The sequence below is a fragment of the Neomonachus schauinslandi genome, chromosome 4 (assembly GCF_002201575.2).
Source record: "Neomonachus schauinslandi chromosome 4, ASM220157v2, whole genome shotgun sequence".
Classification (NCBI taxonomy): Eukaryota; Metazoa; Chordata; class Mammalia; order Carnivora; family Phocidae; genus Neomonachus; species Neomonachus schauinslandi.
Genome location: NC_058406.1, coordinates 30,121,536 through 30,136,403, shown reverse-complemented (window position 1 = coordinate 30,136,403; position 14,868 = coordinate 30,121,536). Strand labels below are relative to the sequence as shown.

The window sequence follows — 14,868 nt, the reverse complement described above, 5'->3', positions numbered from 1 at the left end:
TGGTTTCAAAGAATGAGGCCTCCATCTCCCTTGTTCCTGGACAAGCATCTTTGTCCCACTAGGATAGACACTCTAGTAATTGCCTTGACAACTCTTAACTGCTCTCTGCTTCATTGGCTATCTAGATTCCTCCGAACTGGCACCTTCTATCTTTAAGCTGCTTTAATGCCTTTATTCAGGAGGCACCTGGGTGGCTCAGTCGGTTAAGCACCTGCAGCTCAGGTCATGATCTTGGGGTCCTGGGATCAAGCCCCTATCAGCCCCTTATTGGGCTCCCTGCTCAGCAGGGAGTCAGCTTCTCCCTCTCCCTCTGCACCTCCCCCCATCCCTGCTTGCTCTCTCTCTCTCCAATAAATAAATAAAATCTTAAAAAAAAAAACCTTTATTCAGGTTACAGTCTAGACTGGGCCTGACAGATACTCTGTCTCCATCAGGTAGGTTGGCACATCTCTACTTTACAACAGTAGAAGCTTATGTCCAGTCAAACAGACAACACATTTACAAAGCACCCATGATGTGCTAGGCTCTACTCTAAGCCCTGGAGTTATGAGTGGCCAACAAGACTGACATTTGTCTCCGCCCTCATTAAACTTACAGTCTGGTAAGGAAGACAGACATTAAACAAAGCATATAGCTTTCGGCCACTGTGAAGCTGGAAAGGCAAGATTCTAGCCTGGCCAGGGATGTCGGATCTCATTGTCCTCCTCCTCTTCGACCTTTCCCTGAAGCCTCTCAATAAAATGGTTTGATTCCTGCCCCCCTAAAAAAGTGTGCAAAGTGAAGGAGCAGCCCTTGTCTCAGAGACAATTTCCTTTATCCTAGTTTTTGAGGTGGGGTCACCTCGTGGGTGCCCCCAGGTATCACCTATTACAATGAATCATAGGGAAGGGCTGTTGAGTAGGACTTTCATCTAGATAGAGAAAGAACACCCATTTTCCAAGCATAGAATCCCAACCTTCTGTGGATTCTATAACCCAAATCCTTCCAGTAAAGTTATTTTATTCTTAAGTTTATCTAGGGTTGTTTTCTGTCATGTAGAACCAAGAATCCTGACTGGTACAGCACCCATCTCAGACATCTGTGGACCAGAGAGCAAGTTGACAAAAGGCAGTTCCAAACCCTCTGCCTTAGGACTGCAACCAAACCTGGGACCTTTCTGATCTGCACCTTCATTCAGAACAAAGCAGGGCACACAGGCTGTCTCAATAAAATCTAGTTGGCTAAGTCACTAAGTCCACAAATATCTGCCAGAAGCTGTTCTAGGGACTGAGGCTACAAAGCTAGTAAGAACTAGTTGCTGCCTTCAAAGGTGTCCCACGTGCATTTTAGACCCAATATATTCAAAACTGAGGGTGTCATCTTCCCTGCCTTTTCTCCCAACCCATACATCAACTCACACTTTGTGTATGCTCCAACCACAGTGAATTGCTTGCACTTCTCACTTCCCTCTGCTGGAGTGTCAACAGTGAGTACTTTGGTGTTCTTAGACCACAGGAGTGGGAGGAAAAGAGACAGCAGGCAATCTGGCTGCTGATTGTAGACAGCGACCAGACCTTGAATGCCACATAGAACATTCTAGATGTATGTATGTATGTATGTATTCTAGATGTATGTATTGGTTGCTAACCCAAATTACTTTACTTGGCCTAAATAGAATGACCATAGAGTTTAGCTTTTCTTTTCCCACGAAAGGCATAGAAGATGAATGACATTTCAGAGGGCTTATATGTCCATCATTTTGGCCATAGATGCAACTGCAAGCAATGGTCCCATTTTACAGATGAGCAAACAGAGGCTTCAAGTGACTTGGCCCCACAGCTAGCAAACAGCAAAGCAAAAGCTTGAATGAAGCTTCTTGACTCCAAATCCCCATTTTCTTTCCTCTAGTAATATAGCTCCTACAGGGTGTAGGTGCGAGGGAAGGGAGATTCAGCCCAGACCTAGACCCTGGGAAAAAGTTCTCCTCCTTACCACCAGTGCACCAGGGGCTAAGTCTGTTTTACTTGCCTGTCTTCTTGGCCTAGTACCTTCCCTACTCTATCGTCTTAAAGAAAGCCTCACAATACCCCTGTAAGGTAAGTATTACCATCCCTTTATTTTATAGATGAAACTGAAGCTCAGAAAGGTTAAGTTTCACGCTCCAAAGTCCAGAATCTTCCTACCTCGCCTCTCTGAGGTCCAGATTTGGACCACTGCGGTAAAGAAACTGGCCAACAGGTGATAAAGAGGATACCCGGGACCAGCCCCACTTCCGGGCTGAGGGCCGCCAGGTGGCGCGGTGGAGGTGCGCCAGTCCCCCCACCTACACCCCGACCGCGGGGCAGAAGCACCTGAAATAAGCCCGCCAAGCGGGCTCAAGGGGCGGGGCAGGGGGTAGCCCTATTCCCTAGCCCGGAGTGGGCAAGGAGTGCGGCCTTAGTTTGCGTGCTGGGGACGGCCCAAGCCTAGCTGAAGAGTCACGCCTCCACTAGACGACCCTCAAACTGTGTCAGCTCGCTGCCTGCCCTGCACGACCCAGCGTGCCATTCATTTTGGGGGGCGTCCAGGGAATAGAGTAGAGCCGCAGAGAGCAGCCAGGAGGGGTGGGGCGGAGACTCCACCGCCCCCACCTGTCGGCGGCGGGGCGGGGGCGGGGCGGGGGGCGGGGTCTGTCCCGTAGGGTCCGCCCCCGGCCCCAGAGCCCCGGGCGCGCGACGAGATATAAGGCAGCTGGAAACAATGCGCCTGCATCTCGCGCTCCCGCGCCGATCCCGGGAGCGTCCGGCTGTCGTGCGCGAGCGAGGGCGGGGACGCGCGCGAAGGGGGGCGCGCTCTTGAGTGCGGGCCGCGCGCTCGGTGGCGCGCATGTGCCTGTGTGCGGGCTGCCGGGCTGCCCCGAGCCGGCGGGGAGCCGGTCCGCTCCAGGTGGCGGGCTGCGGGAGCGAGGTGAGGCTACGGGCCGCCGGGGGGCGGGCTGCAGGCTGCCTCCGGGGCACCACGCGCCCCCGCCCGGCCCGGCCGGGCCCTGGGAGCTGCGCTCCGGGCGGCGCTGGCAAAGTTTGCTTTGAACTCGCTCCCCGCAGCCGAGTCCGCGCGTTGTGAGCCGCTTCCCTGGGCACGCCGACCCAGGGCTGGGCTTCCCGGGACGCGAGGGAAGGGCGCGGGCTGCCAGCCGGGAGGTTGGGGAGGGACGAGAGCCTGGCAGCTGTGCTGTGCTGGGGGACCTGGGGACGCCTCCTTCCCCGGCCCGCACCCCATCAGCCAGTCCCCTTCCCTCCCGCAGGGAGCGGACATGGACTTCGACTCGTACCAGCACTATTTCTACGACTATGACTGCGGGGAAGATTTCTACCGCTCCACGGCGCCCAGTGAGGACATCTGGAAGAAATTCGAGCTGGTGCCGTCGCCCCCCACGTCGCCGCTCTGGGGCTCGGGTCCAGGCGCCGGGGACTCAGCCCCCGGAATTGGTCCCCCGGAGCCTTGGCCCGGAGGGGGAGCCGGGGAAGAGGCGGAATCCCGGGGCCATTCGAAAGCCTGGGGCAGGAACTACGCCTCCATCATCCGCCGTGACTGCATGTGGAGCGGCTTCTCCGCCCGGGAACGACTAGAGAGAGCGGTGAGCGACCGGCTCGCCGCCGGCGCACCCCGGGGGAACCCGCCCAAGGCGCCCGCCGCCCCAGACTGCGCTCCCAGCCTCGAAGCCGGCAACCCGGCTCCCGCTGTCCCCGGTCCGCTGGGCGAGCCCAAGACCCAGGCCTGCTCGGGGTCCGAGAGCCCAAGCGACTCGGGTAAGGACCGCCCCGGGCCATCCAAGAGGGGGGCACCCAAAGGGTGGCCAAAACTCTGCCGCTGTCTGAGGTCTGGCATTGGGTCTTCGCAAGCCCTTCGGCCACCTCCCCCTTTCTCTGGCTGAAGCTGCCGGTGTAGCCCCCGGCGGTGTCTGTCTGGCACGTGGGTGTGTTAGTAAACAGTTTGAAGAAGTGGCGTGGGAGCCAGCGTCCTTTTGATGATGATTGAAGCCCCAAGGGACAAGGGAGACAGGGTGAGGCTTAGCGCTTAGAGTGGACAATACTAGGATTGGACTGTGGGGGATTTCTGTCCTCCGGAGGCTGGAAGGGGTCCCTTAAAGGTGACTCCAGGCTTGAAGTTTTTTGTTGCTGCCACTTTCCCTGGGGAAACTCACACTCCCCTAGGGAGAGAGGAAGCTGAGGAGCCTTTTGTGCAAAGCCAAAGCCTTCACCCTTTAAAAAATCTAGTTTCCCGTCTGCTTTACTTTAAAATGCCAATAATGCCCTCCCCTTGCACCCCTCCCGCCCTTTACCATTTGTGCCCCACACAATCACTCACCAGACGGGCAGCAGAGCAATGAACGCTCCCCATTAACAGATGGAAAAACTGAGGCTTAGAAATAGGAAATCACTAGAACTGAGCCCCATCTTCTTTTGCCCAACCGTCCATTGCAACCAGGCACTTTCTTGATGTTTCCAGGGTCTTCATGGTAGCTTATCCCGGAAGGGCTACACCTTGGTTTGTTGCTTTGGTCTGAGTTGGGAAGATGTTCCTCTAGCTCCCTCCTAATTTCACCTGTAGGCTCTGTGTAGCTGCTTCCTTGCATTCAACAAATGTTCTTTGGCCCCTGCTTGGTACCAAGCTCTGAGCTAGGTGCTGGGGTCACAGATATGGAACCAGCTTCCTCCTCCACCCTTGGATGCAAATTTAAACCTCACTAAGGGCAGACTTTGAGCATCCTGTGCCACCAAACTACGATATTCTTAGCCTAGCCTCTTAAACCTCTAACCAGGAGAGAGACTGGAGAGGGTGCTTCTATAGGGTGCCAACTGACTAGCATCAGGTAAATCCGGACCTAGAAAACTACTGCTTTTAAAAAGAATAACTTTTACATGACCGATTGAGAGGGAACTGGGGAGTGGGTATGGAAGTTGTCATACACTTGAGGGGAAAAATAAGGATAACAAGAAATTAAAAGTCAATTTTTTTTGGTCCACTGTGTTAAGGTCATTTTTAACCTGCTTGCTTTCAACACCAAGAGCTCATGTTTGTTTAATGGCTGGAATGGGAGTTTTGAGATCAAGAAACCAATAAAGATGTATCTCTACAAAAGCTGATGGAGTGGTAGAGTGGAAAGCGCATTGTCTGGGGAGTTTGGAGATCTTAGTTTGAGATCCAGAACATTACAAAGGTGATATGCGGACATGGCTGATCTGGATCTCAGTTTCTCCTGCACACGAGAGGGTTGGACTTGATTGTCCAGCTGAGGCCATTTCCTTGTCTGGGTAGAGTTAGACCATCTCTGAAAAGAATGGTGTCTTACATTATTTCTTCCTTAGGCAGAACCTTACCAGCTATGAGGTTTAACACTGAAATATTAAAGGTTTGGGATGTGGGGAAGCCTCCTGAATCATTTTCTGACTTGCCCTTTAACCTGAACCTGTTTGCAAGCTCCTGGTTCACTCACAGGCCACATGGCCCAGAACAAAATGCAACAGATTGCAAACAATAAAGGGGGGGGGGGTGGGGAGAGTGACTGACGGCAAGGCTCAGCCAATACGGGCTAGGGGCTGGGTCAAACAGCATTCCAAACACAGCTTAGCCAGCCAATCACAGGCTTTGTGGCCAGGAGGGCTGAATGGTCAGGTTTTATTAATGGAGAAATAATGCGATTGTCCACACAATGGAAGCCTTCCTGACAAAGGGGCTCAAGCATCCTGATACTCAAAAGAGGCTGAGAACTGAGCTCTTCTGTTGTCAGGCTGAAATGCATTAAGGTGGCCTTCTATGTGGGGGCTGCAAAATGCGTGAAGCAGGAAGGAGGTCCCCTATTTGCACCTCTCCGTGGTTGGGTAGCCTAAGAGACCTTTGAGCCAGGGAATGACGGGGGCATTTCCAGGCGCCTCCAGGTCCCTGGTGTTTTGGCCCTTGTATTGGGACAGTCTGTTGCTGCTCAGTTCCCTGTCCCCCGCACAGGTCACTTGGAAATGTCTGCTTGTACCTTCTGAAGTTCCAGCAGCTTTTGCCGACAGGCGAATACGAATCCAACCCACTTCTGGTCCAGGGAAGGGGGTGGGGCAGGCGACCTATAAAATGATGGATGACTAGAAACCCATTGAAACCAGGAGCAAAATGCTCCTGAGGGAAACCCGTTCCCTCCCCCTGTGGGTGAGGAGGGATGGGTTGTAGCCCTCCCTTCTCAGAATCTTCAGCTGAAAAGGATGGCAGAATCGAGAGGTGGAGGAATAATAGGATTTATAACTTGTGAAAAGTAACAATTCCCCAAGTGCAGACTGTGCTGGGCAGGAACAAAGGGCAGCTCTGCCCACAGACCCCTCATTTACAATTCTGATGGGGCATGAAAGAGCCCGACCGCCGAAGATCTTTATAGCTAAACTTTGTCCCAGGGCCGATAGCTCTTTCTCTCCATCCCCTCGGTGGGGGAGGGGAGCGCCTGGGCAGACTGGGGGCTGTTGGCTTGGGTCTGCCTTTTGTTCTTATCTAAGCCTTGCTGTGCAAAAGGAAATTGGAGAATATTTTCCTTCTTGCTTATTTCCCCTTCTTTGCTTCACGCTGCCCTTACCCCCTTACAAATGAACCAGTTGTCTTTCTCCTCACTTCAATCTGTTTATATCTAAATGGGGAAAATGTCAGCTCCTTTCCCAAGCCCCAGCGTCAGGTCTGTGTGTGTGTGTGTGTGTGTGTGTGTTTCTCATGGGGTGTGTTTCTTCTCTGGATCTCTCTTCTTGGACAGAGGGTGAAGAAATTGACGTCGTGACAGTGGAGAAGAGACAGTCCCTGGGTGTACGGAAGCCGGTCACCATCACGGTGCGGGCAGACCCTTTGGACCCCTGCATGAAACATTTCCACATCTCCATCCATCAGCAACAGCACAACTACGCTGCCCGTTTTCCTCCAGAAAGCTGTTCCCAAGGAGGGGCTCCAGAGAGAGGTCCCCAAGAAGAGGCTCTGAAGAGAGATGCCCCAGAGGAAAAGGAAGAAGAGGCAGATGAAGAGATTGTGAGTCCCCCACCTGTAGAAAGTGATGCTCCCCAGTCCTGCCACCCCAAACCTGTCAGTTCCGACACTGAGGATGTGACCAAGAGGAAGAACCACAACTTCCTGGAGCGCAAACGGCGGAATGACCTCCGTTCTAGGTTCTTGGCCCTGAGGGACCAGGTACCCACCCTGGCCAGCTGCTCCAAGGCCCCCAAAGTGGTGATCCTGAGCAAGGCCTTGGAGTACTTGCAAGCCCTCGTGGGGGCCGAGAAGAGGATGGCCACGGAGAAAAGGCAGCTCCGATGCCGGCAGCAGCAACTGCAGAAGAGAATTGCGTACCTCAGCGGCTACTAAGTGACCAAAAAGGCTGACTGCTCCGTCTTACAGAGACTTGAGTTTATTTTTTCACCTTCCTTCTCCCCCTTAGTAATTTGCACATTTTGGTGACGGTGGGACAGTCGGAACAGTACATTCCAGAATGCAGTGCAGCCGGTGCACACACTCTAAGGGCTTGCGTTCTTGGAAACCTTGAAACCCAGCGCTCCCTCTTCCCTGACTCACAGGAGCACTGGGTTTTCTCTGCGCCTTTGGCTTCTCAGGCAGGCAGCTGACTGAGGAGACCTGGGGTCTGCCTAGCTCACTAGCTCAGAAGAAAAGCCTGACAGATGCTATGCAACAGGTGGTGGACGTTGTCGGGGGGCTCCAGCCGGCATGAAATCTCACACTCCGGATGAGCTTCGGGCTGGGAAAGGATGCTCCCACTGGTGTCTCTGGGGTGATGCTGGGACAGCTGGGCCTGGACGCTCTCCCTGAGGCTCTTCTTTCCAGGAGACACACGAGCTGTCTTGGGTGAAGACAGGCTCACAGACTTGATCAACATGGACCATTACCTCACTGTCAGACACTTTACAGTAGCTGAGGAGTTGGAAACCTTAAATATATATATATATATATATATATAAATAAAACAATGTTAGCACCCCTCCTCCCACTCTAAATGCTACGACCTTGAGAACATTTAAAGAGCTTGGCCTCTAGATTCTTTGTCTCAAAGCCCTCTGGGCCCTATCCTCTGAGGGAGAAACCATTCTGTCCCCACAAGGGACTTTTTTGTTTCCTTCTGCCTTTGTTCTGCAATGGGCTCTACAGCACCCCTTTCCCACAGGTCAGAAATATTTCCCCAAGACCCTGGGAAATGGGTCCTAGCCTGCGGCCTGGGAAAGGCTTGAAGTCCTGGCTGTGAACGTGTTATCTGCCCAGGTGTTTTCCATCTTGGAATCTTTACTCGAGGCAGATGTCAGGCACCTCGGGAGGGAGAACTCTACCACTTCCTCTTTCCCACTTCCCTCTCATCTCAGTCCCTGACTGGTAAGTTTGAAGTTTTACTAGAACCATGCAAACTGTCCTTCTAGTGCAACTCCAAGGAGCTAGCTTGCTGGCTCTGCAGCCACCCTTGGGCCCCTTGCCAGCCTGACATGAGTCAGATCTCTTTCCCAGCGTCTGGGCCTTACCGAAGTTCTTGCTAGGAGAGCTGCTGGGACTCATCCAGTGCTCCAGAAGGTGGACTAGTTTCCTGGTGGGTTTTAAAGGAGCTTCCAGGAACTCTGCTTAGCCGACCATGGATTTTGCCCCAAGTGAACTTGGTACCTCCAAGTGGATTCCAGGTGCAGCCTCCAGTCTGGAAAAGCATCCAACCCAACAGGTGTCCTGTGGGCAAACTCAGGAGCCCCTAAGCCTGGCCCAGAAGAAAGATCAGCCCCTCCAGAACCCTGCCCAGGGCAGCAGGTGCCTACTGGCTGTGGTTTGGAAAGTGGGGGAGGGGAGGATGGTAGAACATTCTCTGTGGCTCTGCAAAGCCAGCTGCTGCTTCCAAACTTACTATGCACAATGATCTGTTTCTGAGGTTGCTTCATGGCCTCAGAGAACCCCAATGGAAGTTTGGGAAAAAACCTCTCTACCTTCTGGAATATGGTTTTCGGGAGCCAACTGACTTCTGGAACTGTCTTTGGAGAACAGGTGGGATGTAGGTTATTGATGTATCACCTGAATAGCTTGTGTTTTATAAGCTGCTGTTGGGTATTAAGCTGGGAGCAGTGGTTTGTTTTATTTGTTTTTTTTTTTTAATACTGTATTTTTGTATGCCTTTTGCAAAGTGGTGTTAATTGTTTTTGTACAAGAAAAAAAAAACAACTCTTGGGCAATTCTCCTGTTGCAAGAGTCTGATTTATTTTGAAAGGCAAGTTTACCTGAAATTTTGTATTTAGTTGTGATTATCGATTGCCTGATTTTAAAATGTTGCCTTCTGGGACTTCTGCTAATAAAAGATTTCTCAAACATGTCAGAGTGGGGGCACCTTGTGCCAACCAAGTCCCCCTGAGCCAAGGAAAACAATTTCAGGGTAACCACCAGTGATCTAGAGGGTTGCATTTCTCCAACCGTGTTGCTAACCAGGTCCTTCCACTTTGGGTTCCTGAGATGCCATTTCAGACATGTCTAAACAATGTCGGTGCAGTGCTTGGTGTACTTAGTGAACGTGAAATTCTCTTGTGAATTGCAAGGAGTGCTGAATTTGTACTTTAGAAGGTTTGAAATCCCAGTTCCACTACCTAACTTGTTCTGTGCCTTTTAGCTTTACCTCTGTGACCCTTAGTCTCCTAATCTGTAAAATGGGGATAAATACTAGTGCACAGGGGGTTGGCAGGTATTAATGAAGTAGTAGACTTTAAGCCCCTTTCTTTTCTTTTCTTTTTTTTTAAGATTTATTTATTTATGGGGGTGGGGTGGGCAGAGGGAGAGGGAGAGAGAAACCCAAGCAGACTCTGCACTGAGCGCCGAGCCCGACGAGGGGCTCGATCTCACGACCCTGAGATCAGGGCTCTGAGATCATGCATGACCTGAGCCGAAACCAAGATTCGGATGTTTAACCCACTGCACCACTCAGGCGCCCCTAAGCCACTTTCTAGAGTATAAAGCCTTATATTCTTTAAGGTGGTACCGTTCTTACCTTGGTGATCCGATGACTTTGCAGGATGTCTTAAAAATTCTCTACGGTTTTGTGACGTAATGTGTTTTTTTTTTCCCTTCTCCCTCAATTAATGAAAGAAAATGAAGGCTCCCCTTCCCTCTCCCATCACTCTCATAAACTTGCCATAAATGCAAGAAAGGAAAATTGAATAATCGCCATTCCTTAACCGACTGAGCCACACAGGCGCCCTGTAATAACCGCCATTCCTGATAGAACACTGCCTATACGAAAGCACTCTGCTCCCTCTTATGTAGGACACCACAACCAACTACTTGCCGGGGCCAGGGAGGTGGGAGACCGAGGTTCTCAGAGTGAAAACACAACTGCCCAAAGTGACTGGGCTAGTAAGTAAATGAATTGGGATGGAAACTTGCTTTGCCTATCTCCACAGCCTGAGGTCTTAATCACTGCATAATAACAACAGCGTGTTTTGTTAGCAAGGGGTGTGTGGGGGAGGTAAATATGGAATTCCATCACTTAACTGCTTGATGGAATTGTCTCTCCTTGGGGCCATTGTGCCTGCCACTTATTGGGATGAGCTAGAGCAAATGTTCCATGACTAGTCACTGTGCCGCATTTGTGGGCTGGGTGGCTTAGTCTTGCCCCAGAGAGCCCCCCACCCCCACCCCAGGTCTGGGAAAGGCCAACAGTTGCTGTTGGGAAAGGCCATGAGCATCATGGTGGAGGGAAGCCAATTTGCCTCAGTTAATCCTTCCTTACAGCTCTCTCCTGGCTGGTATTGCCTGCCTGCTCTCCCTCTCTTATATAGCCTGAGTAGAGTCAAAAAGCTCTTATAAATTCCTCACATTTGCAAAGTGCCCCTCATCACAATGTGTAAGTATGCAACCTCTGCCACAGAGTACCGAAGCCCAGAGCAGATTCTGGCTCAAGGTCACAACAAAATCAGAATCCCAAACCCAGTCTCCTGTCAGGTAAACTTTCTACCCCATCCCCACTGCCTCCAAGTCACCAAACCTAGTTTGTAAGTAGTTGTTTGATAAAAATAGGCTTGCATTGTTGGGACTCTCTTCTTAGAACTGCAGTTCCCTCTTTCAGTTCTAGTCACTCTGCTCCCAGTATACTCATCCTGCTTCTTTGATGCCATTTATCAAGAGACTAATTTGTAGGACTTCTCTCCCTTTCCTGGCCTTGAAAGAATTCATGGGTCTTTGGTAAAATAGTAGAGACTCCTACGTACGGGGACTGGTGTTAGTTGTTTTACATATCTTAATTCTTACAATAACCTAGAGAACAGGGTGGCATCAGCCCCATTTCACAGATGAGCAACCTGAAGCTCAGACACATTGAAATCATTTGTCCAAGCCCACACAGCTAGGACCAGCCGTCTGTCTCCAAGCTTCAGCTCCTCTGAGTCCAACTCTGCTGAGAAAGGAGTGGGAATAAAGCCATCTCCTGGGGGGAAGGGAGGGTGTTTCTGGAATGTGAAGTATTTTAAGCTCCTTCCTAGCTCATTTCTACAAACTCCTACCTCTATCTTTGTCTGAAAATAGCCAGGAGTTTATTCCTGGATTTCAGAGAACAATTTCTACAAATTAGGTTTGACTGAGTAGTACACCTAAGGGACTGTGCACCCAACTTGAGCGCATGTGGACAATAAGGGGCAGCTGAGAAGCCACACTTAGTGTAGAAAAGAAAGGTCACCCTCCCTGTTAGACAATAAAAGGCTAACACGTGTGCTAATTCCCGCCCTTGTGGGAAGCTGTTTTGGGGGGTACTGAGACAGGTTGAACTATCTTAGATATGCTGAATTGGTCTAAAGTGCTCCCGGGGTTAGGATATTCCAGAATATTCACTTTAGAAGGAGGAGGGGAGGATGGGGATGGCTTTGTTGCTTTGGAAGGTGATAGGAGGGAGTGAGAAGGAGTTTCCTTTCTGAGGATAAGGATAGCCAGTTGGAAGATAATTGATGAGTGGGTGACTGGGGAGGGGTGGAGGGGAGGTGTCTAAATGTGTCAGCTGAAGCTCCGCTGGGGTGTGAGCATTTCTACTTTAAGCCCGGTGGGCAGCTCTTGTTAATGTCTTTATTTGGAACTGCTGCCAAAGGGATCAACTGTATTAATGTTACCATTCTTTGGGCCAGGAAATGTAAATATGTTCTTAAAGTCTCTAATCAGGTGAGTTATTAAATAATTAGACTCAGTGCCAGGGACCCAGTAGGTGCCCAGGAAGTGTTGAATCGCCTTTAAACTTGTAGGAAGCAGTACGGCTGAGTGGTCTCCCACACCCAACAGATCTGAGTTCCAAATCTGCCTCTGCATTTTCCAGCTGTACCTTTGCCACCACCTTGGGTAAATTATTAGCTTCTCCCTGAAACAGGTCTAAATAATAGCACCCACTTCACGGGGTTGTTGTGAGCAATAGTAAGTGCTCAGTAAATGATGAGTGTTTTTCAAACCATTTAGCAAGCCACACCTAGAATATAGATTAGTCATATTTGAAAAGCGATGGAAGAGATTGGTAAAATAAGGAATCTTCCCAGAAGGAGTACTTAAAGTAATCTGGAGTGCACAGACTGATGCCTCAAGAGGAAATAGGTCATTAGGGAAAGAGTAGCCAGGGTTTGGGGAGCTTGAGCTAGGCACAGGGGAAAGTGAGGCACAAGACCTGAGCTTCTGGCTGGTCCACAGCATCCCACGACCCACGGCAGGCAAGAGCTGTGAGTCTGGGATGCTGTGGCACCTATGGCCCCTCCCTGTGTCCTTACTGGGCACTGCAGTATCTGCGGACTGAGCTGGAGTCAGTTGACCCCATTTCACCAGTTAAACCCTCGAATGCCTGTTTTGTTCAGGCAGTGACTCTCAAACTCGAGCGTGTGTTAAGAACCTACTCCCTGCCCCCACCTGATGCACTAGGTCAGAGCTAGGAATCTACGCTGCTGACAAGCAAGCGGGAAGGTGGAATCCTGAGGTCACACTTAGAAGAATGTTGGAATGAGGAATGTGGAGATTTAAAAAAAAAAAAAGTAGCCACAGAAGGTGGTGTAGATGGCATAGTATGATGGTTAAGAACGGGGATTTGGAGTTACTACCTGTGTGATGTTGGGCAAATCCCTTAATCTCCCTGAGTCCTAGAAGTTTCCTTCTTCACTGAAATGGATATAATATTAATACCTACCTCACAGGACTGTTGTAAAGATTCAACAGGTAATTATATGTAAAAGACTTCCAACAGTGCCCGCCACAGAGTGAGAGCAGTGATCTATGAAGCTAGGCTCCTTGTGGAAGTTCATGAGCGTGTGAACACGATCACAAGATAAGGCAATATCCATCTCAGGCGAGGGCTACAAGCGTCAGAAGGGGAAGAGAGCACTCTGTTTGGAGTCATCAAGAAAGTTCTTGGTGGAGATACTGTGACTATAACTGGAACTGGAAGTCCCTGCAGCATGTAGCCGAGTGAAGAGGAGGATGGTGTTCTAAGTGGAGGGAATAGTTTGGGGGGAAGAGGGGATTGGGAAGGTTGTATGGAGTCTGGGGAATGGGGAAGAATCTGGTTTGATGTGCTGGCTGGGTGGTCACATTTTTACAAAACCAGAGTTGTGCTGGATTTCTAAAAGGACCCTTTTGATAGCCAACATCCTCAGTGATTCTTTGAAATAGGGAAGTCAGGGTAAGAAACTGATTGTGGTTTGGGACACCATGAGGTTTGAGGTGATGGGGTCATATGAAATAGAGCACCCAACAGGAAGTCGAGGATGTGATACTAAAGCTTTAGGAAGGGGTTTGCAAGGAAGGTACAGATTTGAGACTCATCAGGATATAAAGATGATGAAGGCCCGACCTTCCAAGCCATGAGAAAGAGAAGGGGCCAGAGACACAGAGGAGAGGGCTTGAAAGAGCCATGAGCTCAGGACTGGAAAGGAGCATCTTTTTCCCTTTTGCACTTTCCCTACTCTGATCTTCCAGCCCTCGGGGCTTCACTGTGGGTGTGCAGGCCCTCTTAGACAGCTGCAGAAGACTGGAAGTGAGCTCCCTCTGAGAACATTCTGGTGAGCTCTGGAGAAAACCCTATAACTTAACTTTAGGTATAACATAACCCCTATAACATGGTGAGCTCCACTCTCTTGTGAGGGGAACCTCACTTGTTTTGAGCAATTCCGAGCTCCCAAATTTGAATCGACAATTCGCCAATGGAAACAGCAACCGATGAAAACTACTGTGATTACTCACAGGCACTCTACTGGGTTGTATTTTGTCCCCCACCAATCTCATGTCTATCCAGAACCCATGAATGTGACCTTGTTTGGAAATAGGGTGTCTGCAGATGTAATCAAGTTAAGATGATGTCATAGTGGATTAAGGTGGTCTCTAATTCAAGGACTGGTGTCCTAGGGAGGGAGAAATGTAGACAGAGACACACGCAGAGAAGATGGCCATATGAAGACAGACGCAGGATTGGAGTCATGCTGCCACAAACCAAGGAATGCCAGAAGCTAGAAGTTAGAAGAGGCAAAGAAGGATTCTTCCCTAGAGGGAGGCTTCGGACCATGGCCCTGCCACCCCTTGATTTTGGGCTTCTGGGGTCCAGAACTGTGAAAGAATACATTTCTGTTGTTTTGAGCCACACAGTTTGTGGTAATGTTATGGCAGCCCTAGGAGACTAATACAGGCACCAAGTTTATCATGAAATAATCCCACAAGATATATTTTTTATTTGGGATACCTAATTAGTACGGGATCAGGCTGAAAAGGCACCTAGGGTTATAGAAAAAGCTAGTGTTTGTCTTCAACTCAACTTTCTTCTCTGGCCTTGGAAACAGAGGCTTCAGACCTCCCATGGCATATTCCTCCTTCTGTCCTATCACAGCATCCTCTAGATTTCCATGTTGAACATTTGAA

General features: G+C 50.2%; 1 protein-coding gene across 2 annotated transcripts; it reads left to right on the top strand.

Annotated features, from left to right (window-relative positions):
- Positions 1-2,710: 2,710 nt before the first annotated feature.
- MYCL (MYCL proto-oncogene, bHLH transcription factor) lies at positions 2,711-9,191 on the top strand. Of its 2 annotated transcripts, none has more exons than XM_021684225.1 (3): positions 2,711-2,925; positions 3,263-3,767; positions 6,743-9,191. In XM_021684225.1, the coding sequence occupies exons 1-3, from the start codon at positions 2,845-2,847 to the stop codon at positions 7,339-7,341; spliced, it is 1,185 nt and encodes a 394-aa protein (XP_021539900.1). In that variant the 5' UTR covers positions 2,711-2,844; the 3' UTR covers positions 7,342-9,191. The 2 variants fall into 2 exon arrangements, 1 of the variants encoding a protein (XP_021539900.1); XR_002480018.1 differs by having other exon boundaries at positions 3,263-4,021; positions 6,743-6,766.
- The last annotated feature ends 5,677 nt before the right edge of the window (positions 9,192-14,868 follow it).

Coding starts and splice junctions, on each gene's coding strand:
- MYCL (XM_021684225.1), top strand. CDS start 2,845: ATGTGCCTGTGTGCGGGCTGCCGGGCTGCCCCGAGCCGGCGGGGAGCC. Junction 2,926..3,262: donor TGGCGGGCTGCGGGAGCGAG/GTGAGGCTACGG, acceptor TCCCTCCCGCAG/GGAGCGGACATGGACTTCGA. Junction 3,768..6,742: donor CGAGAGCCCAAGCGACTCGG/GTAAGGACCGCC, acceptor CTTCTTGGACAG/AGGGTGAAGAAATTGACGTC.